At 37.7% G+C, this 25892-nt stretch overlaps 3 protein-coding genes across 3 annotated transcripts in view; all 3 read right to left on the bottom strand.

Annotated features, from left to right (window-relative positions):
* Positions 1–4250: 4250 nt before the first annotated feature.
* On the bottom strand, positions 4251–8149 carry LOC123875873 (protein D1-like). Its single transcript, XM_045921931.1, has 3 exons — positions 7978–8149; positions 7047–7167; positions 4251–4477 (listed from the first exon to the last, which is right to left on the bottom strand). The coding sequence occupies exons 1-3, from the start codon at positions 8119–8121 to the stop codon at positions 4251–4253; spliced, it is 492 nt and encodes a 163-aa protein (XP_045777887.1). The 5' UTR covers positions 8122–8149.
* Positions 8150–11561: 3412 nt separating this feature from the next.
* On the bottom strand, positions 11562–16610 carry LOC123875872 (protein D1-like). The gene is made up of 6 exons (XM_045921930.1): positions 16453–16610; positions 15582–15757; positions 14738–14913; positions 13553–13673; positions 11960–12161; positions 11562–11688 (listed from the first exon to the last, which is right to left on the bottom strand). The coding sequence occupies exons 3-6, from the start codon at positions 14879–14881 to the stop codon at positions 11562–11564; spliced, it is 594 nt and encodes a 197-aa protein (XP_045777886.1). The 5' UTR covers positions 14882–14913; positions 15582–15757; positions 16453–16610.
* An 8363-nt stretch (positions 16611–24973) lies between these two features.
* Positions 24974–25892, bottom strand: part of LOC123875871 (protein D1-like) — a 30469-nt gene continuing 29550 nt past the window's right edge. Inside the window, exon 4 of the mRNA XM_045921929.1 lies at positions 24974–25100. Coding sequence (XP_045777885.1) covers positions 24974–25100 — 127 coding nt within the window. The remainder of the gene's footprint in view (positions 25101–25892) is intronic.

Raw genomic sequence — 25892 nt, 5'->3', positions numbered from 1 at the left:
ACTTTCGCATTTATAATATTAGTATGGATGTACTCGACTTTTGTAAGAAAGCGACACTCTCCGCTGTCAATTTTTCGTCACCAACAATGTAATGGCACGGGTACTGGCACTGGCGCACTGACATCACTCGATTCATCAAACAGGCCGGTGTTCCGGTAGTAGTATTGGGCGATTAAATCGGTTCACTTGTACTGAATGTCGGGGTGTAATGTCGAGCAGGGACCTTGGATGACTTAAAAGCTAGGACCTTTTTTCGGGTTGTGTCTCACATGGCATAACTTATTATCCTAATGCTTCCATTGTTTGGGGCATACATAATACATTATTTCAAGGTGGGCCAAGTCTCATATGTTCTCAATAGAAAAATCAACGGCTATGCCGAATAGTTCAAAACTTTGCTGATTAATAGTGCTAAATCCTGTGCCCCAAGCTTTTCATTCGTCATAAAATTTCAATGGCACAAAATAGTGTAGCGTAGTCATAACTCTGTTAAGGGTAAGAGGTCAGCTATTAATCCATACAAATCTTTCACAGATCCTGACATAAGCTACTTTTTCAACCAAACGTACGACTTATCGTACCTAATTTACTTATCGGTGAATATACCCGGTTGCCTTGTCGCCGATGGGGACCTGGTGTCTGGCTTCAAACCCGCGTTGCCTATTCCGGGCACTGGGCAGACTCGGAACGTCTGTCTCGTATACCGGCAACCCAAGAGAATTACTGTCAACACAAAATTTATCACTGAGTAAGATTCCTTCAATATGTATCATCATCATCAGCCTGTGGACTTCCACTGTTGGACATAGGCCTTCCCTAAAGACCGCCACCTCAGCTTTCCTCATCCAGCCACTTCAATACAGGTGTGCTTAGAATGCTAGAAAAACTTAGCTCTAGGTATTATTCTACATCTACATAAACACAATTCAATACCTATGTATAACCATTTACTTTATCTTTGTCGTTTAGCTCGGAGGTTAATGCCCCGCCTACAACACGGCATTTCCCGCGACACTTATCTACGTATCTTCTAGATGTCAGTCAGATGTTTTATTTGCAATACATTGCGAACTTTTAGAAAATACAGGAAATATTAGTTTTTCGCGTATTTTTGTGGTTTTTTAATCAGTAATTTTATTATCAGTACTATCACCTGCCTTCGTTTTTGCTAGCATTCTACTTACACCCCGTATACCATCATCAACCCATCGCCGGATCACTGCTGCCTTTCGGAATGAGAAGTATTTGGCGGAAGTCCACCACGCTGGCCAAGTATGGATTGGCACTTTATCACACACCTTTGGAAAGTTAGGGAGTAATATCAGGTATGCAGGTTTCCTCACGATGTTTTTCTTCACCTTTAATGCAAAAAATATTTATTGCTCAAAAGTTAAAATGCACATAATTCCGAACAGTTACAGGTGCGTGCCCGGAATCAAACTCCCGACACCCGATTAGGAGGCCAACGTGTTAACCACTTAACTATCACCACTTTAATGTTATATTAAAATAATATAACATAAAAGTGGTGATAGCTATATAACACTAATTATATACAGATAGTTAGTAGTAGATAGTTGTATAGCACTAATTATAAAAATTCTCTTCAATTATTGAAAAGCTTTTGGTTGTCCGCAGCATCAACACGAACATATACCAGTTCAACCTCGCCGAATTCTTGAAGGACAACCGAATAGGCAACGCCATTATAGCCGGGAACTTCTACCTCACTGAGACGACCTTGTGTCGCTCCGAATCGGGCTCGTGCGGCAACAACAGCGTTTGCAACTTCAACTGCTGCAATTGTTAAACAAATAGACATAATGCAAACAATCTACTATATCGTGGCTCAAAATAGAGAAATGACAAAACAAGAGTGTAATAAATTGAAAATTCTATTTATTATTTTTTATTATTGTAACCGATTTTTAACCCCCGACCAAAAAAGAGGGGTGTTATAAGTTTGACGTGTGTATCTGTGTATCTGCGTTTCTATGTATCTAATGAACTAATTTAATTTAGTTTTTTTTTTGTTTGAAAGGTGGCTTGATCGAGAGTGTTCTTAGCCATAATTCAAGAAAATCGGTTCAGCCGTTTGAAAGTTATCAGCTCTTTTCATTACTGTAACCTTCACTTGTCGGTGGTGTTATAAATTATTAATTTACACTTGTTATTTTATTACTTTTTTTCATACAATCAGTACCCATATCACTACCCATATTATAAGTGCGAAAGTCTGTTTCTTTGTTGCTTTATTGGTTTATCCTTCAATCACGTCGCAACGGAGCAACGGATCGAAGTGATTTTTACATGGGTATGGTTAAAGACCTGGAGAGTGACATAGGCTACTTTTTATCCCGGAAAATCAAAGAGTTTCACCACATGCCACAACACCGTAGTTAACTGTATTAATGTAAACATTTATTTATTGTAAATAAAAGATGAACGATTGGTTTTATTTTTTAATCCATAATATTTGAATGTATTATAGAAGCAGGCGTTATTTTGCGGAAGTCCATGATATACGTGGAACGAAAAGCTTAATTTGCTATAATCCGCTAAACCAACGAAATCTGTATGGTACGCAGCACCACACAAATTCCAACACCACCTTTGCAAAAGATCTTTGCAATTAGACATTGTAAGGTCTACATCCCCTAAGGATGCTCCGGTGTCGGGGCGAAACGCGCGTCGAGTGGTGTTGGAATTTGTGTGGTGCTGCGTACCATACAAACGTTGGTTTGGCGGATTATAGCAAATTAAGCTTTTGGTTCCTTGTACATAATATTTGATTAACCTTACGTTTCCACTACCTCAACAATAAACAAAGACCATGTTATAAAACAGTAGGTAGCTCGATGCCGTGGAACCTGCATCAATCATTATACAATCGCAATGTTGTCATTGGCTTTTATGCTATTCTTGTTGCAACAACGCAATTATTTTTTCCAACATTTTGCATGATAAATCAAAAACTATTATGCATAAAAATAAATAAAAATCTGTTTTAAAATGTACAGGTAAAGCCCTTTCATATGATACCCCATTTGGTATAGTTATCTTACTTTGAAAATTGAAACATGTTTTAATTTATTTTTGTGTGATATAACCACAAATTCACGGTTTTCAGATTATTTCCTTTACTTGTGCTACAAGACTTACCTACCAGGAAAATTACATGATTCTAGGTCAAGGGAAAGTACCCTATAGGTTTTATTGACAGACACGACTGACGGACAGACGGACAACAAAGTGATCCTATAAGGGCTCTGTTTTTCCTTTTGAGGTACGGAGCCCAAAAAAACATGTTATTATAAACGTCTTTATGTCGGATATAGTTCCTGTGTCCAGTAGTTAGTTTTCAGGGAGGAGGAAAAAAAAATTAAAAAGGGAAAATCTCAAAAATCAAGCTTTATTATTATATAGGGTACGTCGAATTATAGAAGGACCCGGCAACTGGACCGCAGAGCTTGTAGGTTCTTGCGAAGTTATCAAGCGAGTAGACAGATCGATCGATTTGATAACTGTAAACGAAAATCAAGGTTACACAATCACCATAAATAAAATTGTTAAAATTGTAGCGTTCAAACTATCGTGAGCGACCTTCATTTTTAACCCCCGACCTAAAAAGAGGGGTGTTATAAGTTTGACGTGTGTATCTGTGTATCTGTCTGTGGCATCGTAGCTCCTAAACGAATGAACCGATTTTAATTTAGTTGTTTTTGTTTGAAAGGTGGCTTGATCGAGATAAAAAACTTCTTTTTGCACTTGACCGGTTTTTTACTATAATATTTTATAGTAGGGGAGCCCAAGCGGGGATTTTAAGATTTACTCAGCGCGTCAGATTAAGGCAAGGTAAGTTAATTACACGCAGAAAAGTGTGCATTTTAACAACCTGACAATTTGAGTGTGACATAAGGAAATAGGAGAGTCACAAAGTTGTAAAAATCGGTAATGACTTGGTCGCGTCCAAATCATCAGTCTTTTGATTAGGAGCTACTGGAGGCGAGGGTTCACATCCCTTCTCAATATCTATACTAATAAATAAAATTGAAGTGTCTGTCTGTAATTTCGAAATAACTACCTCATATTATAGCTATAACTTTGTATTATTTTAAAAATGTGATTTAGTTTTTGTATTTTTTTTTGTTCTAAAAATATGAATGACTATAAGATTAGTTATACACACACACACACACACACACGCTACACTTTACACATGGGTAGGCAGCGATGGGTAGTGCCTTAGCTTACCTACGAAGTTGCTCATCAGTGGTATCAAGGATCCCTCTTTGTCTATACACGAACAACAAGTATTGGTGTGAGCCACTGCCAGGAGGAGGGCACGGTCCAACCCAGGTCGCTATTTCAGAAGAATTACCAATGACTATACGCCCTGGGCCTCCATATATGTCCACATACAACGCTAATACGGACGGACTTAGGAAAGGATCGTATGGAAAAGGCCAGGTTTTACCTGTAAAGAAAAAAAAAATTATTTCGCTCGGAAAAATATTATAATCCCTACTCATTCTCTATGCTGTGGGAATTTCAAAATATCCAACGTTAATCCTTATCCTTAGTGCAAAGAAATTTTTACGAGACATTTCACCGCGTTTAATAGCCTCATCGGGTGACAGAAGGGCTGTCTCATTTTTTGCGCAACGGATCAGCCTGGCTGTCCAACGCGGAAATGCAGCCAGTATTCTTGGCACCATTCCACACGGGCATGATTTGTATAGTAATTAGATAAGGCTAGCTTTAAGTTTTATTGTAATATTTTCATTAAAAAAAGTTAAAAAAAAAATCCTTATCTAAATATATAAAGGAGAAAGCTGACTGGCTGGCTGACTGGCTGATTGGCTGATTGACTGACTGACTAACTGACTGATCAATACAAAGCTCAAACCACTTGACGGATCGGGCTGGCATGCAGATTGCTATTATAATGTTGACATCCGCTAAGAATGGTTTTTTAAAAATTCAACCTCAAAGGGGGGTAAATATGAGGTGTGTAGCCCACGCGGGTGAAGTCGCGGGCATAGGCTGATTATAAAGCGAATCTTTAGGCCAGCTTTCCAGATCCAAGGATTTGGACTGAGCGTTGATCAGTCAGTGAAAGAGTAGGTCAGGATATTGATTGTTCGTTCGGGGAAAATACAAATCCTCTCCGTGGGAATTTCAAAATATTCTATCGTATTCCTTGAATTTATTAAAAAGGGAACCTCAGAGCAAAGTTAGGTCCAAGAGTTTGGCTTGAGCATTGATCAGTCAGTACAAGTCAGCAAGAATGGTAGCTGTAGTGTCATGATCGCAATCATATTTACACTCTATCTATATCATATCTATAGGTTGATACTCGCTTCCTTTTGGCTATACCTAACGCATTATTGCAACCAGAATACCATAAATTCAGCCAATCAGAACAATTGCAATTGTAATAATGATTGACGCAGGTTTTCCGGAATCGGCCTTCCTATCGATGGGATATTGATTGATTGATTGATTGGTCCCTTCGGTGAAAATATAAATCCTCTTCATTCATGAACTCGAAAAAATCCACAAAAATACACGGCATCGTACTGGTGTAGCGGCCATGCAGTCACGTCGGGGTCACCAGAATATGTTTTAATATCGCTGCCATTAGCGGCGCGCATGGTATACTCGGTAGCCTTAGGAGGTCGATCAATCCAAGTCACCGGGTAGCACGAAAGATCAGAGCCAGTGTCTATTAAGAAACGCAATTTAGATTTAACCTCAGTGACAAATAAACGGCGAGTATCAACTGGACAGTCAGGCATCGCCCCTACTGACTGTCTTTGGCGTTTTCCTGCCCTGTATAGGAACATGGTTTGATGCACTTCAGGGCACGTGAAGAAAACCTTCGATGGTACCAGCACATCTCTCCACCACCATTGCTCTGTGATCTGTGAGGAGAAGTTGATTTAAAATTGTTATTAGAAAAACGACCTCTAGATCTACTCCTCGTACGTCTATGATCCCTATTCCTGCTAAGCGCAGCAACTTGTTCAGTTAACTCCTCAATGCGTTTAAGAAGCGAAGACACACTGGGATCAGACAAACTAGCAGAAGTAGAAGGTGCCCTGATGTCAGGGGAGACCTCTAAAATTTTGTCTGCCAATTCGGCAACCTTATCTAATGAAATTTCGGACTGCGCAGCTAATATGGCTTGCAAATGTTGTGGCAAGCGGCGCATCCAAAGTTGACGCAAAATATTCTGGTCGGTAAGTACGTGACCGGCCAGGGAACGCAAATGGCGAAGAAACTGGGACGGCTTACGATCTCCTAGTACTTCGTCATTAATAAGCTGTCGGACCCTCTGCTCCTCTGACGTCGACAACCGACGGATGAGCTCCTTTTTTAAGAAAGCGAAACGGTCAGTAGGCGGGGGATGAGTTATAATGTCTTCGACCTCACCAATGACACGTGAGTTCGGTCCTCACCCGGGGCACCAGAATATGTAGCGGCCATGCAGCGTATGATAGATAACTGATAAATAAAAATACCGCTACATATTAACTTGTATTACTTGGGCTGTATTTACAATATGTGCCTTGGTTACAATTAAAACTGTGGTAGAAAAACGACGGCCGGAGCTTGATGCTAGACCGAGGCGTTTCGGTCTTGATGATCTGAAGTGAATTGGTTGAATGCGCTGCCCGGGGTTCGTCCAGGCCAGCAAGATATTTTGAATCGCTCCGAATTCAAATTGTGTTCTCTAAGTGACAGCTGCAAAGTGTGTTGCTTTCTTCGCAGCTGCCGGTCTTAAAAGAGGCTGCATGCCTCTACACTGGAACGCTTAATCGATTGGCGGTACGGTTTTGCCGGTAAAGTGGTAACTAGCCACGGCCGAAGCCTCCCACCAGGCCAGACCAGAGATTTAGAAATTATAAAATTTTCGAACCCAGGACTTCCTTCTATAGACCACAGCGCTTACCACTGCCCCAGGGAGGCCGTCGAACTCTAACAAGAACCATCAAGGGCTAACTTGTGTCTGAGGTAAAATAAAAAATCTAATCACATACTTATCACAATAAACGTGTAATAGCGGCCGATCTCGTAGTCAAAATCAATACGGGGCAAGTCCTTTGCAACTGAAGGGCGTATTTCCATTCCTGGAAATACTTCAACATTTCCAAAGCGTACCTGTAAATGACATTCAATGTAATATTTTTATAGCAATGCGAGACCTCAACCCGCAATTGAGTAACGCTCATCCATGACTTAGTGTGACTTAATAAGAAGTAACACATCCATGACTTAATAAGTAGCCCATGTCATCAGCGTTGCATGGGTTAAGGTCATACGAGCTATAATGGTACACTATGATACATGTGACTAATGCTTTATGCCGTGCACTAATAAAACTTGGTCAAGTCACGAGTGTCGTATATTTTTACTATACGGCAAAGCCGAAAGGAAGTGTTATTATTTTAGCAGTCTATGTACAGTACAACCAAATTAATAATGCGCATAGAAATCTTCGTCACCGTTCGGCAACGGTCGTATGATACACACGATATTGACTCCTATTTGTTTATAACAAGGTGCAAAATGCAAGTGCATTGTTTAGGGCTCTTACGATTCAATGATTCGGAATATCTGATCGGATCGGATCTGCATGCGCATTATTAATTTGGTTGTACTGTATGTATGTATGTGTGTATGTATGTATGTATGCATGTAGGTTTGAATTTATGAGTGAGCAATGAATATTTTTTTAATTAAAATAGCGAGCAAACGAGCGCCCCTCTGATGTTAAGTGATTACCGCTTACTATAACATTGAAGCACCAGAGGAACCGTCAATACGTTGCCTGCTTTTCAAGAATTTGTTGATCCACACCCATTGAATAAACCTAATGTTTAAATCTAGTGGGAAGGCAGGTTATAACAGGTCAGTAATAAGGCATTGCCGAGCGAGTGGTGTAAAAATTAATGAATGCTCGTTTCTTACTTTAAGTATCTGTTGTGGTACGGGGGTGATATTAGCGGTTCTGTAGATGTTGGCAGTGGAATTACTCCGACGCGACGCTACCCTCGCCAGCTCTACCGCTGTCGACAGCAGCGCCATCGCTGTACACGCTAGTATCAGTTTCATTGTGATGTTGGCAACACTGGACCGAGAAATTACTGAAAAATGTATACGATCTCTCTGAATATTGCAGTGAAGTCATAGTTGAGATTTACGTTAAGCGCAGGCCACACTGGGAGCGAAATGACACGAATGCATAGACTTACAATTTGGACTTCGTCTGTGGTGGCGTTTGCTGGCGCGCGTGTTGTGACTTTTTGGAGTGTTTTTTTTTTGTTAAAACTGACTGAAAAGCGCTTTAAGGGGGTGCCGTGCGTATGTCGGCGAGCGGCGGCACAGACGGGGTCCATACTTGTATAGTTTAGCTAACTTGTTACAAATAACAACAAACTTGACATTGGCTAATCATTGTAAAAGCCAGACGAGAGAGAAAAAAAAGAAAAAAAAAGAAAGACTTTTTCGCTTTTCGCTTCGCTATGGGTGGTGGGTAGTGTTAGATCCGTCCACAATTTATCCAAAAGTCAAAGTCAAAGTCAAAATCATTTATTCAAAGTATTCAAAGTAGGTACTATTGTATACCTTTTGTTTGTCCGATTTGTTAGATTTAAAAGATGATTAGTGGTGATAATTAATTACGTAAACTTAAAACTAAAGCTACGAGGGTTCCAAACGCGCCCGTCTGGGAAGAGCCCACAACAAAACAGCCGGGTATTATTTTTTACTGGAGTTAATTTGCAGAAATATAAAATCTCTTACATTATTAAATGTTTACATTAAAATCTATACTAATAAATAAAATTGGAGTGTCTGTCTGTAATTTCGAAATAACTACCACATATTAAGGTCATATGGTTATTTGAACGATACCATGACTGAATCACACGTTTTTAAAATTTTTGTCTGTCTGTCTGTCTGTCTGTTTGAAAAGGCTAATCTTCGGAACGGCTGAACCGATTTTAACGGGATTTTCACATACAAGTAGAGGATTGACCAGGGTGTAACATAGGCTACTTTTTAACCGACTTTCAAGAAGGGAGTTGTATTTTTCTACCTATGTACACCGAAATCTCCGAGATTTCTGAACCGATTTGCGTCATTTCTTTTTTAATCGAAAGAGGAACTTTGCGACATTGTTTCATAAAAATTTGGATTCCAACTCCTCAATCCTGATGCTGCAGGGGATCTGACCAATCCACGCGGGCGAAGCTGCGGGCATCAGCTAGTATATACTAAATGATCAATATTTTAATGTAAACATCACAGTCATTTAATTAACTCGAATCATTTTTTACATAAAATATGTAGTAAGTATTTATTTTAGTTATTATATTATATTTTTTTACTAACCTGTGACATCTACGCTAATGATAATAATATATTGTAATATGTATGATATTTACGGAACTATTTCAACAAACACTCACCTTCGATTCCACCTTAATTATAAGAATTTAGTTTAGTTCACTCATTTTATACACTATTTACCAATGTTATGCAAATAATCGAGTTCTTTTTGAAATTATCGTTTTCGAAACACTTAAACTACTTTATCTATGTTATTTATTATAAATTAAAGTTAAAGCTACAAGGTCAGTGCCAAATTATTATCATTATGTAAAACTATGCAATTTTAAAGTAACATGGACACAAGATAACGCCCAAAAACGCGCTACTTTGCGTCGCTCGCGCATGTAATATTACAACCTAATTCTATAATATAAAAAAATGTTTTCCAAAGGTATAATTTCATATATAATGATTTTATATATGAAATTATAATTTTGATATTTTAATTATAATTTACCGACTATATAAAGCGGCTGGCGGGAAGTGGCTGGATGAGGAAGGCTGAGGACCGGGTGTGGTGGCGGTCTATAGGGAAGGCCTATGTCCAACAGTGGACGTCCACGGGCTGATGATGATGATGATACAATGATTTTAGTCAGATTTTTTTTACAAAAAAGTTAAAATTAAAATTTAATTTTATAAATAAAAAATACTGCACCTACCAACAATACCGTACCGGAAACCTGAAATATCTAAAAAATCTGAAATATTTAAGGGCATATTCACATTACTAAAAACTCCCAGTTAATATATCTATGGTTTTCAGAGTTCCGTTATAATACCTCAAAAGAAAAAAAGGAGCCCTTATAGGATCACTTCGTTGTCTATCTATCTGTCTTTCGCGTCTTTCAAGAAAAGGGAATCGGAGCCTATAGGGTACTTCCCGTTGACCTGGAATCATGAAATTTGGCAGGTAGAATAAGGTCTATAGACCAGTCAAAGAAAAAATCTGAAAACGTGAATTTCATTCAGTGTTGATAACTAGTAGGTGTGTCTTACACATACTTACAGTACAACCAAATTAATAATGCGCATGCAGATCCGATCCGATCAGATATTCCGAATCATTGAATCGTAAGAGCCCTAAACAATGCACTTGCATTTTGCACCTTGTTATAAACAAATAGGAGTCAATATCATGTGTATCATACGACCGTTGCCGAACAGTGACGAACATTTCTATGCGCATTATTAATTTGGTTGTACTGTAATAGTTTCCCTAACTTGTAAATAACTACAAACTTGACATTGGTTTATCTGTGTAAAGCCAGACGAGAGAAAAAAATCACTAGTAAGGGAATAACCCCCAGCGCGGCTGGGTGATTCGCTAACTCAGTGTCTTCTGTCTAACACTGAATTATAGCTACCGAGCTCATTTGACATTGGTTGGTTCTACATTGCTGCTTTACTGAGTGATATTAAAATATTTTTTCGTAGAAAACCTTCACTGGATTAATTATAAATAAATGTCAGAATATGCGATGGCAATCATTCAGTGTTGATCCCTGAGTTGAAAGTGAATCACCCCGCAGACCAATATACACATGTACTTCCATTTAAGATAGGTGAATCGATATTTTAAAAACCCAACATTCGACATTTTTTCAGACATCGATTTATACTTAACTTCATTTAAATTGAGTTATACTTAGGTAGCTCAATTTCGAGTTATTCAATATAGTGGAGTCAATGAATCCTTTTCCTCGGAAGTCCTCAGAAACAGCTCCGATTTCGGTGGTTTTTTTTAATATTTTTTAAAATGAGGAACCTTTTGAAACGGGGACATAATTTTAAATAATATTTTGTAAATCATTTGTATGATGTCTGTTTTATGGCTTCATTGACTACACTGATAGCGCAGTTTAATTCGAAAAGGCTAAACCTTCAATTCTATTGCAAAATACAGCGTATTATGTAGCGTATTTCCTATTTAATAGTCACTTGTCTTAAAAGGGTGGTTGTGAAAATCCACAAAATGCATGCATGGTGGATTTTAAGGAAAATGAAGAAGAAAAAGTTTTGGGCATCATATAGTAATTAATAAAAATAAACATCGTTTTTTAAAATTATAATTATCTGGGCAGTTAAAAAATAGAGAAAAATTAACTACCGTTTCCGTTTAAGACTAAAAAATCTTTATTTACAGTAAAGAGGCTCGTTCAAAGACAATCTTCGGATGCGAATACAGGATATTGCGAAAGGAAGAAGGTTCCGGCGACGGGGCCGGAAAGGCCGTAGGTCGCCACGAAATCATCAATCGGGAAGCGCAGGCGGTCGATTTGGTAGCTGTAAGCAAGAATCAACGTTTTTTTTTTTTTCATTTACCAAAATTGTAGTTACAAAGTTATAATAAACTAGCTGACGCCCGCGACTTCATTCGCGTGGATTTAGGTTTTTCGAAATCCCGTAGGAACTCTTTGATTTTCCGGGATAAAAGGTAGCCACGGCACCATACCATATACATCAGACAGTATAATTAATACACACTAGTACTGCTAGTACACATTTTAAATATTTGTTTTGGGTTAAGTAACCAGTTATATAAAGATTGGCTTACCTGAGGAGTTGTTCATCAGTGGTATCAATCAATCCACTTTGTTTATACACATTCAGTATGTAACGGTTTATCCCAGTGCCAGGACTAGGGCTCGGTCCAAGCCAAGTTGCTATTGCGGAAGAGTCCGCTAACATATCGCCATTAAGGTTGACATACAACCCTACTATGGACGGACTCAAAAAAGAGATTGAGTAGTTGCTGTCTGCAAAACAACATGTATCTTTAGTCTAAAGGTTGGACCATTTCATAATATTAGAACGATATAAAACTGCATCCATTATTACCACTAAAGGAGGTCGCAGTTAAAGAGACTTCCCAACAACAAAGTTTACACGGCATGGATTAAATCGGTGATATCGAACGTTAATATACAGTTCTAATATTATTTTCTAGTAAAGGAGGTAGTCACCTATGCGAGGCAATATATATTTCTTGATGAGGACTTCAGTTTAGGAAATAATAATAATTAAAAGCCCCAATTTTATCATTTCGGTGGCTGTCCTCACAACATTTTTCAGTGTGATTTCCCTCATAACACAAAAACTATTGGTTATTTAGATTTACGGCTACTTTTAATCAAATTATGAATAGTGAGAGTATTGTCAAAAAGTAATTTTATAACACCTAGTTTAAGAGGGCTCTCTCCGTCACTCGCTTCATACAATCGTAGTTCCAATTTCATTTGAATATTAAGCAACCAAAGTCCATGAAATTTTGCAGACATATTCTAGACACTAATATCTATGTCTGTGGTTTTCCAGATTTCTGTTAAAATATTCGGTTTCAAAGTTACGCGGTCTTAAAAAAATTCATACAAATCTTTGAGCCCCTGTAATTTTAAAACTACATATTTTTAGAAAAATCTAAAACACCACAGACACAGATATTAGTTTCTAGAATATGTCTGCAAAATTTCATGGACTTTGGTTGCTTAATATTCAAATGAAATTGGAACTACGATTGTATGAAACGAGTGACGGAGAGAGCCCTGTTAATAAATTGGTAAGTGAAAATGCATATATGTCCCAAAAAGTTCTCTCATTTCGGTTTGTTTTTATTTATGAAGAATAGCTTTACATAGAATAACTCTACTTCCCCCCTCGTGAGTTTAAAATTTACGTAACAGATTCCTCTAAGTGCTCATGTAGGAAGTCGCCGCATGCCTGCGTGTTCCCGAAAAAAACGACTATTAATTGATTTAAAAATAAAGTTGAAAACTAAAACCCGACTGCGGTCTTAATAACACAGAAATATTAGAGAAAAATTGTTTATCTGTCGTTTGGTGTATTTTCTTGTTGTTGTACATTTATACCTTTATATTATATGAATTCAAAATTTTCTCCTCTTTCATTTGACACCCCACTCGATCAATAGCAAAAAAATGTTTTTGGAGACCCTCACTTTTTTGACGTAACATCCGCTAGGTTAATTTTTTTCGTATCAAATATACCCGGACCTTTACAACAAATCAATTCACACCTCATTCATCAAAACACACAGAATCTGGATACATACATACATAGACTGCTAAAATCATTACCCTTCCTTTTGGCTTTGCCGCAGTCGGGTAAAAAAAACAACTTTAATACATACTATATGCCAAAAACGTGTAATAGCAGCCAGGGATGAAGTCAAATCCAATAGTGGGCAGATCAACTGCATCCTCAGGGGCTACTTCAAGACCTGGAGTCACTTTTATTCCTCCGAAGTTTACCTGTCAATGGTGAATAATATAACATTTTTTAGGGTTCTATTACTAGGCCTCTGCTGTCCGTCCGTCTGTTCGTCTATTTGTCAGTGGGCTATATCTCGTGAACCGTTATAGGTAGAGAGTTAAAATTTTCACTAAATGAGTATTTCTATTGCCGCTATAATAAAAATATAAAAACGACTGGCATGAAAATTAAAAAAAATTAAAAGTGTTATATGTTATACGGTGGTATTGAATACGTGTGCGAGACCGACTCTCACTTGACCACTTTCACTCTCATTTTGATCCATGCTTGACCCACCGATACTAAGTAAAAGAGAAAAATCGGCCAAGTGCGACTCGGACTCGCGCACCGAGGGTTCCGTACTCGGGTATTTTTTTTGACATTTTGCACGATAAATCAAAAACTATTATGCATAAAAATTAATAAAATCTGTTTTAGAATGAACAGGTAAAGCCCTTTCATATGATACCCATATGAAAGGGCTTTACCTGTTCATTCTAAAACAGATTTTATTCATATATTACATATATATTACACTTGATATAGTCATCTCACTTTGAAAATTTAAAAACATTATAATTTATTTATTTTTTAATGATGTAACCACAAATTCACAGTTTTCGGATTTATTCCTTTACTTGTGCTATAAGACCTACCTGCCTGCCAAACATGATTCGAGGTCAACGGGAAGTACCATAGGTTTTCTTGACAGACACGACGGATGAACGGACGGACAGACAGACAGACAGACAACAAAGTGATCTTATAAGTGTTCCGTTTTTCCTTTTGAGGTACGGAACCCTAAAAACTACAATAGAAAAACTTAATTGAAATTACAAAATGGCCGTATTTACTAAAAAGCAAAAAACATTCGAAATCAATTCGAAAACATAGGTTCGTCTGTGATTGGTTGGTCACGCAAAATGGTTAACGGTTTGTCTTTGTCATTTGTATGGGATTACGCAACAGAGAGAGCCCTATACGTAACTTCTCTCCGCGTACAGAGTATAGTCGCTTCTTCGTCAGTGGCGGGACAAGTGCCTAATGGATGCCTATCTCTTACTTGGAGTATCTGTTCTGGTACGGGAGTGATATTAGCGGCTCTGTATATCTGGGCGATGGAATTCTTCCGACGCCGCATTGGTCGCGCCAGTTCTACCGCGGACAGCAGCAATACCACCGCTGTACACGCTAATACCAATTTCATTGTGATGTTGGTGAGACTGGGCCGAGAAATAACTGAAAAATGTACGTTAAACGATTTATATCTACATAATATAGTGAATAGCTTCACTCACATGGACTAAAAATCCTCTCTTAGTGAAGTTTTACGTTATAAAAAGAATCTACGTGCGAAGTTTAAAGTTTCTATCGTTTTAAGCTTCGTCTTCGTCTTGTTAAATACTTTTACTCCATTTATAACGTGAAACTGGCTGACTATCGTATATGAGCTATCGTACTGCAAGGCTTCCCCAAGGTCTGCTGTCTGCACCTGTATGTAGTCGAAATTTCACGGATACGTACAAAGCGATCTGCCTCCTCATTTCTAATTCGAACAGCCCTTACAACATCAGTTTTCCCCGCCAATTATAATATGGGTATCTTCAAGTCAAGAGTGAATGGGCATCTTCTAAAAAAGCGCCCTCCATCTTAGGTTGCATCAATCACTTGCCACCAAGCGCTAGTCTATAAATTTAAAAAGATAGCTACGCCGTAGACATCTACGCCGTAGAGGACTGTAGAGCGTATGGCGCAGCGGGCTACGCCAGTGACTTTTATGGCTATCTGTCGCTCTACGCCAGTTGCATTTATATTGTATCTACGAAACTATTTCAACAACAAACACTTACCAGCTCTTACTCGGTTATAAGAGTTCACTTTAATTCACACATTTTATACCTACTTACCTAGTTCATGCAAATAATAATTAAGTTTTTTTTACTATCGCAATTTATGTAGAAAACACGTAAATTAATTTATCTAAGTTGCTTTTTAATACGTAACATTAAAGTGAAATCTATGAGGTCGGTACATAATATATTATTTTCCATTATCTTTGTCTTTTATAGGCACATATAAATACCTGAAATATAAAGATTAATGTTTATATAATTTATTATTATTCAGAAAGTAATAATACAGATTTTCACAAATGTTAAAAATACTTAAATATAAAAATTATAAAACAAAAATATCATCCAAATCACTGTAACGAGGCAGGGTGCCCAGAACGCTGGCTGCGTTACCTCGTTGAATGGCCAGACTAATATGCTGACCAAGGTAACTGCCAGATTTCCGGTCACCCGTGGACTCCACAAGACGGGATGACAGGTCCTTAAAAAAGGATCTGGCATCCTCGCCCCACGAACCCATGGTCTCCACTCCAAAAGGCACAAATATGAAATTATTTTCTATATTTTCATATTTGCGCCTCTTGGCCCTTTCTGCCTTAGTGGCTGCCGTTTGTTATATTAGTTATATCGTTGAATTGCCATCACACTATCACACTATAATATTATAAAGGAGAAAGTTTGTATGTGTGTGTGTGTATATGTTTGTTACTCCTTCACGCAAAAACTACTCGACGGATTGGGCTGAAATTTATAATGGCAATAGGTTATACCCTGGATTAGCACATAGGCTACTTTTTATCCCGGAAAATCAAAGAGTTCCCACGGGAATTTTAAAAAACCTTCATCCACGCGAACGAAGTCGCGGGTATCAGCTAGTAATATATAGATGTATAGTCGCAGTTACAATGATAATAATAATAGTTACAGTGTGGCTGCGTGGTTGCTTCAATAAAACATCACTCAAACCTCACATCATATTACATTACATTTGTATTTCAGGATATTTACAATGATGCCTGTATTAGCATTGATTTAACATTGATTTGAGCTGAAGAATAACATCACTCCTAATGGACAACTCCGCGAGCTTCATACAATGTTCCAGTTGGTCGTGGGAATGTCAAAAACTATTCAATTCTATTCTATTTATTTATTTCACAACAAGTGTAAATTAAAAATTTATAACACCCCCGACAAGTGAAGGTTAAAGAAGGTCAAGGAAGGCAGTAACTAGAAAAGAGCTGATAACTTTCAAACGGCTGAACCGATTTTCATAGATTATAGCTAAGAACACTCTCGATCAAGCCACCTTTCAAACAAAAAAACCAAATTAAAATCGGTTCATTAGTTTAGGAGTTACGATGCCACAGACAGATACACAGATACACACGTCAAACTTATAACACCCCTCTTTTTGGGTCGGGGGTTAAAAAGAAGTGTTTACAATTTAAATAAGCCCTTACAAAATATGCTTTTCTTATCTATGATTCAGTAAATCATATCAAGGACGAAGGAGTGCTGAGACACTTGTACTAAGAAAACTTGATGGTTTCGTGGGTTTTCCTCGCAGGAAGACCCGTTATGGGTATTTTTAACCCCCGACCAAAAAAGAGGGGTGTTATAAGTTTGACGTGTGTATCTGTGTATCTGTGTGTCTGTGTATCTGTGTGTCTGTGTATCTGTGTATCTGTCTGTGGCATCGTAGCTCTTAAACCGATGAACCGATTTTAATTTAGTTTTTTTTGTTTGAAAGGTGGCTTGATCGAGAGTGTTCTTAGCTATAATCTAAGAAAATCGGTTCAGCCGTTTGAAAGTTATCAGCTCTTTTCTAGTAACTGTAACCTTCACTTGTCGGGGGTGTTATAAATTTTTAATTTACACTTGTTATAAATGCCCATAACACGGGTTTTGCGATGTGGATGTTTTAAAAAAACCACAACGCGCTATGGGCTAAATTTTTGCTCAGCGAGTGATTTCGTTATTTGAGCCTTGCATATCGACATAATATATATATGATAATATGTATATGTATAAACTTTTGAAATTACGAGAGCATAACAGCCTGGGAGCATTGGATGAATGTTCAAAATCATTTAATGTTTTTTTTTCTTTTGTGTTTGTATAACTTATTACTAACAATCTCATTATATGTATACATATAATGAGAGTGGCACCGCTGTTCCAATTAGATATAAAATAAATAAATAAACACTACCGCTTACAGCTAATTATTATTATTATGTTAAAATTAATATGTAAAAAACATGGCCTATTCAGATTAAAATTTAAAAAATTATCTATATTGTTTAATAGTTTTATTTGTTTCATGTCAGCCCGGACTTATCTAGTCATTTAACACATTGTTAAGTGTTTGAATAATTATATATAATCACTTGGCTGATCCAACCCGGTTTTGCACGTGACTGTGGGCTTACCTATTCCATAGATAAAATAATAATATCTATGTATAATAAAATATGTTATCTATACATAATAAACTTTTATTGAAAACATATTCCGAATTATAATACTTATTCACATCCCGAATTGAGATGCACTGAATTAGGGTTTAGGCATTAATTTTTTTGCCAAAATCAGCCCTGTTATATAGAACCATGGACGTACCATATTATTATAGTAATTCTGTAACTAATACTTGAATCTTTAAGAAATTTAAACACAAATCTAAACTGGGACAGCTACAAAAAGTAGATTTTTCGGTGACCGATCAATTAACAAAAAACAAATTACAAAGTCTCATTCCACAAACAAATTTTGGCAAAATTATGAATCATTTTATTCATCGTTATAAAACTTCTGGGTCTACAAATAATTCACTTAATAAACAAATTATCTGACAAATTGTCATTTCATAAAATATCATTTGATATCAATTGATTTGTTAATCCTGCTAATAATAAATCATTAAACAACGTATAACATTTTTTTTAATAAAATGAATTATTTGATATAGTGAACTGTTTGATAAATACCTACGTTATATTTTTATTCACAAAAATTTTATATCTTTTCATAAAATCGTTCGATACTTTAATTTTTTATTACAAACTAGAATTTTAGTACTACATAGGCACCTACCTACTTACGGTTATATTGTGATAAATAAAAAGCAAACTCAAAATTTAGGACTAATTTATTATTAATAGTATTATTAATTAACAATTCTAACTAATGTTATATAAAATATAATATCATTAAAATTACATGTAGTTCACTTATAATAAATTTATGAAAGAGAATAATTTATAATAATTATTCTCTTCTTCATAAATTTATTATTGTGAAATTATTCATACTCCGTACTTAATATTATAAATGCAAGAGCGAGCGAAGCGAGCTTGGGATTGGGGGCACTCCGACTTGGATGAGTTAGGTTAGAAAAAAAATAACCCTTCGTGATTTTTTTACCACTCAGAAAAGGGAGCCCCGTAAAGCGGGGCTCCGTCGACCAGGCCGCCATCGTAGGAGGGGAGGTCTCTTCCCTTCCACCCACTCACTCCCCCATAAATGAGGTTTATGATATAGGAAAAATCAGTCACAGAGAACTTAGGATGCATGAGCGAGCGAAGCGAGCTTGGGACTTAGGGCAAATCAAACTTTTTCTATCGCTTTGCGTAGGTATTGGTTTGTTATTAGTTCTTTCATCAAATAATTAATTTATCTTCTATTATTTTGTAAAATCGCTTATTTGGAAGACATCTATTATTTGGTGAAATAATAACTTTTTATATGATATTTTAACATTGATCAAAGTTGCAAAGTAAAACATTTGTGAATAGAATATTTGTCAAATGATCTTTTGCAAAATTACATGTTTGTGAAATACGACGTTTGTGATTAGTTTTTGAAAAGGTTTTGATGAAATGATAATTTGTTATACGTTTTTTAGGGTTCCGTACCTCAAAAGGAAAAATGGAACCCTCATAGGATCATTTTGTTGTCTGTCTGTCTGTCTGTCAAGAAACCTATAGGGTACTTCCCGTTGTCCTAGAATCATAAAATTTGGCAGGTGAGTAGGTCTTATAACACGAATACAGGAATAAATCTGAAAACCGTGAATTTGTGGTTACATCATTTAAAAAAAATGAAAATGTGTTTCAATTTTGAAAGTAAGATAACTATACCAAGTGGGGTATCATATGAAAGTGCTTTACCTGTATATTCTAAAACAGATTTTATTTATTTTTTGGGCGGGGGTGGATGCAGACTAGGATTTATTTAGGAGTAGGCTGGGTTCACCCCTATTCCCAACACTTGTCCGGTGTTGGGTCTGGCGGATGGCCTAGGGGGAGAGTGCAGGTCACGTAGATCCCCTAGGCAAGGCTGATGTGTTTACCTTCCCGTGGTTGCTGCCTGTTATTGGTCTGATTCCTTCTGAATCAGACGTAACCGAAACCACCAGCCGTATCCCATTTATCCTTTACCTTATTCTCCAGTTACCTATCCAACTTTCCCCTACCTCATCCTGCTTCCACTATCCCGCACACTGCACAGACACAAGATTCACTTATCATTATACACACCTTAACTATTCAGACAAGCACTCAATACCAAACATACAGTTACACTTCAACGCCGAACAATCGGGCGGCGGAAACTAACCCGACAAACGCGGGCTTGCTTGCGTTGGTTAGCAGGAACCAGGAGGAGTTAAATAAATTCCAAAAAGTCTGCGTGTAAGGCCTTGGGAAAACGTTACTACTAATTATTCCCAACCCCCCCTTTTTATATGAAAGTATGCCTAATGAAGAATGTGTTGTGCCATGCAATCCGGTTAGCGACCGGCGCTCATGGGTACCCGGGCCTGTGAGTGAGAAATTGGTTACCGAAGACTGTGAGGTGGTGGGCAACCAGGCTACCCCATCAGTGAAGAATGTTACTGGCCAAAGTAATTTACAGCACGAAAGCAGAATTCTGAAGCAGCAAGTGCTCAAATATCCAACTACCTCAACTCTGCCTGGACATTTGACTAGGCCAAGGTCATCCTCTCTTGGAGATGTCACTAATGTTACCCAACGGAAAATTGATCATTATTTGCATAAAATACCTGGATCTTCAACTGAATCACGAATGGATACTCAAGAAGCTACTCAAAAACCAGCTAATCCTCCTAGTTGGCAAAAAATTCCTTGTTCCAGAGGCCCGAAACGCAAACGTATTAGTACTTCTCCATCACCACATGATATCCTGACCAGGAATAGTTTCAGCGATCTCCCATTAGACCCTTCTGATGATTGCGACGATATGCCTACGGCAAAATTTGTAAACAAACCTCCACCTATCATCCTGTCCGGTATCGAAGATGTAAATGAATTGACTAAATTATTGGAGTCTACAAGCAATTCAGAACACTTCAAACTAAAAATAGTTAGTAAAAACAATCTTCGAATTGTCATCAACTGCGTGGATGAGTACAAAAAGATAATAGACGTTATTAGACAAAATGGCTTGATCGGGCACACATTCACTAGGAAGGACACTAAATGCTACCGAATCGTAATAAAGAACTTGCATCACTCAACTCCCCATTCTGCTATAGTGGAAGCTGTGGAGTCAACAGGAAATACAGTTCGAGGTGACATAATCAACGCCAGATACGGACCAGATAAGAATCCTACATCTACCTTTTTTGTAAATGTTGAGCCGAGCGTAAATAATAGATGCCTTAAAGATATTGAATACATATTTCACCAAAGAGTTAAGATAGAAAACCCTAGAAAATCGAAAACAATTGTCCAGTGTCACAGGTGTCAACAATATGGTCATTCCAAAAACAACTGTATGAGACCTTATCGTTGTGTGAAATGTGGAGAAGGGCATAAAACATCCGAATGTCCTAAAAAAGATAGAAACTCCCCTGCTAAATGTGCACTTTGCTTGCTTGACCATCCAGCTAATTACAAAGGGTGTCAGGTTTACAGGGAGATATCCAATAGGAAAAAGAGTACCTTTAACACTAAATCTTTTCACCAAGCTAAGACTAACAGGGATGACACTAAGCAAATTGACCCGAATTCATTCACACGTCGAAGAGAAAATGGAACACAAACATATGCCGAAGTAACAAGAACACGTAAAGCTGCACCAAACAATACCGAACCACAGTCAACTCCTGGAACTTGCAATTCCATAGAAAATTTACTTTTGAAACAAAGTGAAAAAATAGACCTCTTACTACAACAAATAAGTACCCTGTTGGGCCTTATAACCAACCTCATTACTAAAATTGCAAAATGAATTCTTTACGTATTGCTACGTGGAACATAAACGGTCTCACTGGCAGAAAAGATGAACTTGTAGCTTTCATAGCTGCTAACAAGCTGGATGTTGTTCTCATTTCTGAATCCCACGTTACGGTCAGAAGCATATTTGAAATTTCTGGATACTTGCTATTTGACTCCTCACCCTGATGGTGGAGCCCACGGTGGAACTGCGATAGTCATTAGGAATAATTTAAAGCATTACTTGTTGGATTCCTACAAAACATCTCATATCCAAGCCACTACAGTCAAAGTTCACGAGAAATCGGAGTTTATTACGCTTTCAGCCATCTACTGCCCACCTCGTCACAAAATCGATGAAGCTATGTTTTCGGAATATTTTAAAACACTGGGCAATCGCTTCATTGCTGGTGGAGACTGGAATGCGAAAAACACCTTCTGGGGCTCGCGCTACACTCTCCCACGTGGAAGAGAACTAAAAAGTAGTGTCGATATAAATCACTTACTTACCCTTTCGACAGGCGAACCAACGTACTGGCCATCTGACCCCAACAAAAGGCCTGATCTCTTGGACTTTTTTGTAACTAAAAATGTATCCCACCTTTATACTAAAATCGAATCAAGTTTAGACGGATCGTCGGATCATTCCCCTTTGATCTTGGAGGTGAGCAATACTGTTCTATCAAGGAGCGAAAACAGAGATAATCTGCATAACTACAAGACGGACTGGGTGTCCTTCCGAGATTATCTCAACAATAATATTAACCTTAAAGTTCCACTTCAGAACACAAATGACATCGATAAAGCTGCCGCATATGTGACAAATTTGATCCAAGTTGCAGCTTGGGTTAATACTCCTGTTTTAAATCCTAAACAAGATAGAATTTACCTTCCATCAGAGATAAGATCTAAAATTGAGGAAAAAAGGCGACTTAGACGTGTCTGGCAAAACTCACGCTGTCCAGATGACAAAACTAGTCTAAATCGTGCCATAAAGGAACTTAAAAATATACTAGCAGACTCATCTAATTATGCGATCAGAAATAAACTTGAACAGTTATCACCGACAGGTCGTGGAGATCGATCTCTGTGGAAGGCTACAAAGACTTTTAAACAGCCTCAACAACAATTTCCGCCTATTAGAACAGGTTCAACTTGGGCTCGAATTGACAGTGAAAAGGCAGAAGCTTTCGCTGTCCACCTCAGCAATGTATTTCAGCCCAACGACTCCTCTGATCCAGACGACCCAGAAATTCAAGATATCCTTAGCCAAGATCTACAGATGTGCCTACCTCTAAAACCAACTTCCCCTAGAGAAATTTCAAAAACCATTGCTTCTCTCGACAGCAAGAAAGCGCCCGGATTCGATCTGATCACCCCTCGGTTACTTAAGGAACTTCCTAAAAAGTGTCTTACTTTTTTGGCAAACCTTTTCAATAGTATGCTCCAAAAAAGCCATTTTCCTGACATCTGGAAGGTAAGCCAAATCATCATGTTACTAAACCAGGTAAACCACCAGAAGAAGCCACCTCTTATCGACCTATTAGCCTTACTCCTGTTCTATCAAAGGTCTGGGAAATAATATTTCTGACTAGACTAAAAGACGCTTTGGATGACAGTGCCATTATTCCAGGACACCAGTTTGGTTTTCGCAAAAAACACTCGACCACAGAACAGGTTCACAGAGTCTACCATACAATACGCCAGTGTCTAGAAAAGAAAGAATATTGCTCAGCTGCGTTTCTCGATGTTCAGCAGGCCTTCGATAAAGTATGGCACAAAGGACTTTTGGCCAAAATCAAAACATTTTTACCTCATTCTATGTTCCTCTTGTTGGCATCATACTTAGACAATAGAATATTTCAAGTTAAGCAGCGCGATGCCAGGTCTAACTTTTATTCATGCTTCGCGGGAGTTCCCCAGGGTTCAGTTCTTGGACCTGTGCTATACAACATTTTCACTTGTGATTTACCACAATCACCAGATGTTACCATAGCTACGTTTGCCGACGATGCCGCCTTCTTATCGTGTAATAAAGACCCCAATCAAGCTAGTGGCCGCTTACAAGAACATCTTAATAAAACCAACAATTGGCTAACAAAGTGGCGTATAAAAGCAAGTGCCTCTAAATCGCAACATGTAACATTTGCTTTAAGACGAGGCGACTGTCCTCCCGTGAAACTAGGCAACGATGAATTGCCAACAACTACTTGCGTTAGGTATCTTGGATTTTATCTGGATCGACGTCTGACGTGGAAGCATCACATAGATCAAAAAAGGAATGAATTAAACACTCGATTCAGGAATTTGCTTTGGTTGCTTGGTCGGCAATCCACGCTAACGCTTAACAACAAAGTACTTGTTTACTGCACTATATTGAAACCCCTTTGGCTGTATGGCATACAATTGTGGGGCACAAGCTGTAAGACAAATATCATGCGGATTCAAAGGGTTCAAAACAATATACTAAGGACAATAACTGACGCGCCCTGGTTTACACGCAACGATGAACTACACCAGTATCTTCATATGCCAACTGTTGCTGAGGAAATAAACAAGTACTCCAAAAACCACAAAGTTCGTCTTGCCAAGCATCCAAACCCACTTGCCAACTCACTTCTAGCCGCCCCCAGAGTTAAAAGATTAAAACGAGCTGACGTGCTCGATATCTGATGGACGATGGAGCAATGGCCCTTCCGTTTTAAATCTCAAATTTAGCCCAAATAATCTGCTTATAGTCCCCCGACTGATTGCAGATAATAACAGGAAAAAAAAAAATATTTTTATGCATAATAGTTTTTGATTTATCGTGCAAAATGTTGGAAAAAATACCCGAGTACGGAACCCTCAGTGCGCGAGTCTGACTCGCACTTGACCGGTTTTTGTTAATCATTAGTGAACCATAAATCAATTTAGTTATTTTAGTCCATTAGGTAAAGTTGCTGTATTCAGCAGTAAAAAAAATTACAAGAGTCCCCACTTTAAAAAAATGTAAAACGGGTGTGTAAATTGTGTAGTCCACGCGGACGAAGTCACGAGCATAAGGTAGTATTAAATAAAATAAAATATTCATGATGTTTTTGAAAATTATAATTTCCGATCGAGATAATTATTATTAAAATACAGAAAAAATAATTACCGTTTCCGATTAAAACTAAATAAAATCTTTATTAAAACTCGCTTAAATTGAGGGAAATCTCAAAATCAATCTATACAATAATTTGGGGGCAGAGGATACTGTGCCTCGTAGAAGGTTCCGGCGATTGGGCCGGAGAGGTCGAAGGCCTCCACGAACTCCTCAAGCGAAAAGGCCACACGGATGGTTTCATATCTGTAAGCAGAAATCAAGGTTAGGTCTGACGTCATCAAAACATGGCACAATACAATATATAAAACGTAGAAACATAAAGAATAAGATTTGAAAAGATAAAGACTTGAAAACTGAAACCCGACTGCGCTAGTCTTAATAAACGCTGAAATATTAAAGTAAAATTAATCTGTCGCTTGGTATATTCTAATGTTTTTAACCCCCGACCCAAAAAGAGGGGTGTAATAAGTTTGACATGTGTATTTGTGTATCTGTCTGTGGCGTCGTAGTTCCTAAACTAATGAACCGATTTTAATTTAGTTTTTTTGTTTGAAAGGTGGCTTGATCGAGAGTGTTCTTAGCTATAATCTAAGAAAATCGGTTCAGCCGTTTGAAAGTTATCTGCTCTTTTCTAGTTACTGTAACCTTCACTTGTCGGGGATGTTGTAAATTTTTAATTTACTCTTGTAGAACATTTATATTAATGAACTCAGAATTGTCTTTTCTTTCATTTGACATCCCCCTCGATACAATAGCAAAAAAAAATTTTTGGAGACCCCTACTTTTCTTGATGTAACAACATCCGTCAGGTCAATTTTTTTCGTATAAATCGTTTCGTAAAAAAAACAGACTCCAATAACCACAACAACCGACTTCATACATTACATTACACGTGTAGAAACAAAAATTATGTTTTACTTTCTAGTGTTTGTGGTTTTGAAAGTCAGTTTTTTTTTTTTAATTTCTTATTTCCCAATTTTTAGTGGCCCCATTGTACTAAAATATTCTATTGTCTTGTTAAAAACCGATCGTTTA

The sequence above is a fragment of the Maniola jurtina genome, chromosome 20, assembly GCF_905333055.1.
Source record: "Maniola jurtina chromosome 20, ilManJurt1.1, whole genome shotgun sequence".
Lineage (NCBI taxonomy): Eukaryota > Metazoa > Arthropoda > Insecta > Lepidoptera > Nymphalidae > Maniola > Maniola jurtina.
The sequence above is the reverse complement of the archived record's forward strand: the minus strand, read 5'-3'. Positions and strand labels throughout refer to the sequence as shown.

Bases quoted from the DNA above. Each gene is read 5' to 3' on its own strand.
- LOC123875873 (XM_045921931.1), bottom strand. From the start codon at position 8,121: ATGAAACTGATACTAGCGTGTACAGCGATGGCGCTGCTGTCGACAGCG. The intron at 7,168-7,977 runs GTAAGAAACGAG...TGTCATTTACAG, and splicing joins TACCACAACAGATACTTAAA to GTACGCTTTGGAAATGTTGA. The intron at 4,478-7,046 runs GTATGTGATTAG...TTTTCTTTACAG, and splicing joins TTACACGTTTATTGTGATAA to GTAAAACCTGGCCTTTTCCA.
- LOC123875872 (XM_045921930.1), bottom strand. From the start codon at position 14,881: ATGAAATTGGTATTAGCGTGTACAGCGGTGGTATTGCTGCTGTCCGCG. The intron at 13,674-14,737 runs GTAAGAGATAGG...CACCATTGACAG, and splicing joins TACCAGAACAGATACTCCAA to GTAAACTTCGGAGGAATAAA. The intron at 12,162-13,552 runs GTATGTATTAAA...GTTGTTTTGCAG, and splicing joins TTACACGTTTTTGGCATATA to ACAGCAACTACTCAATCTCT.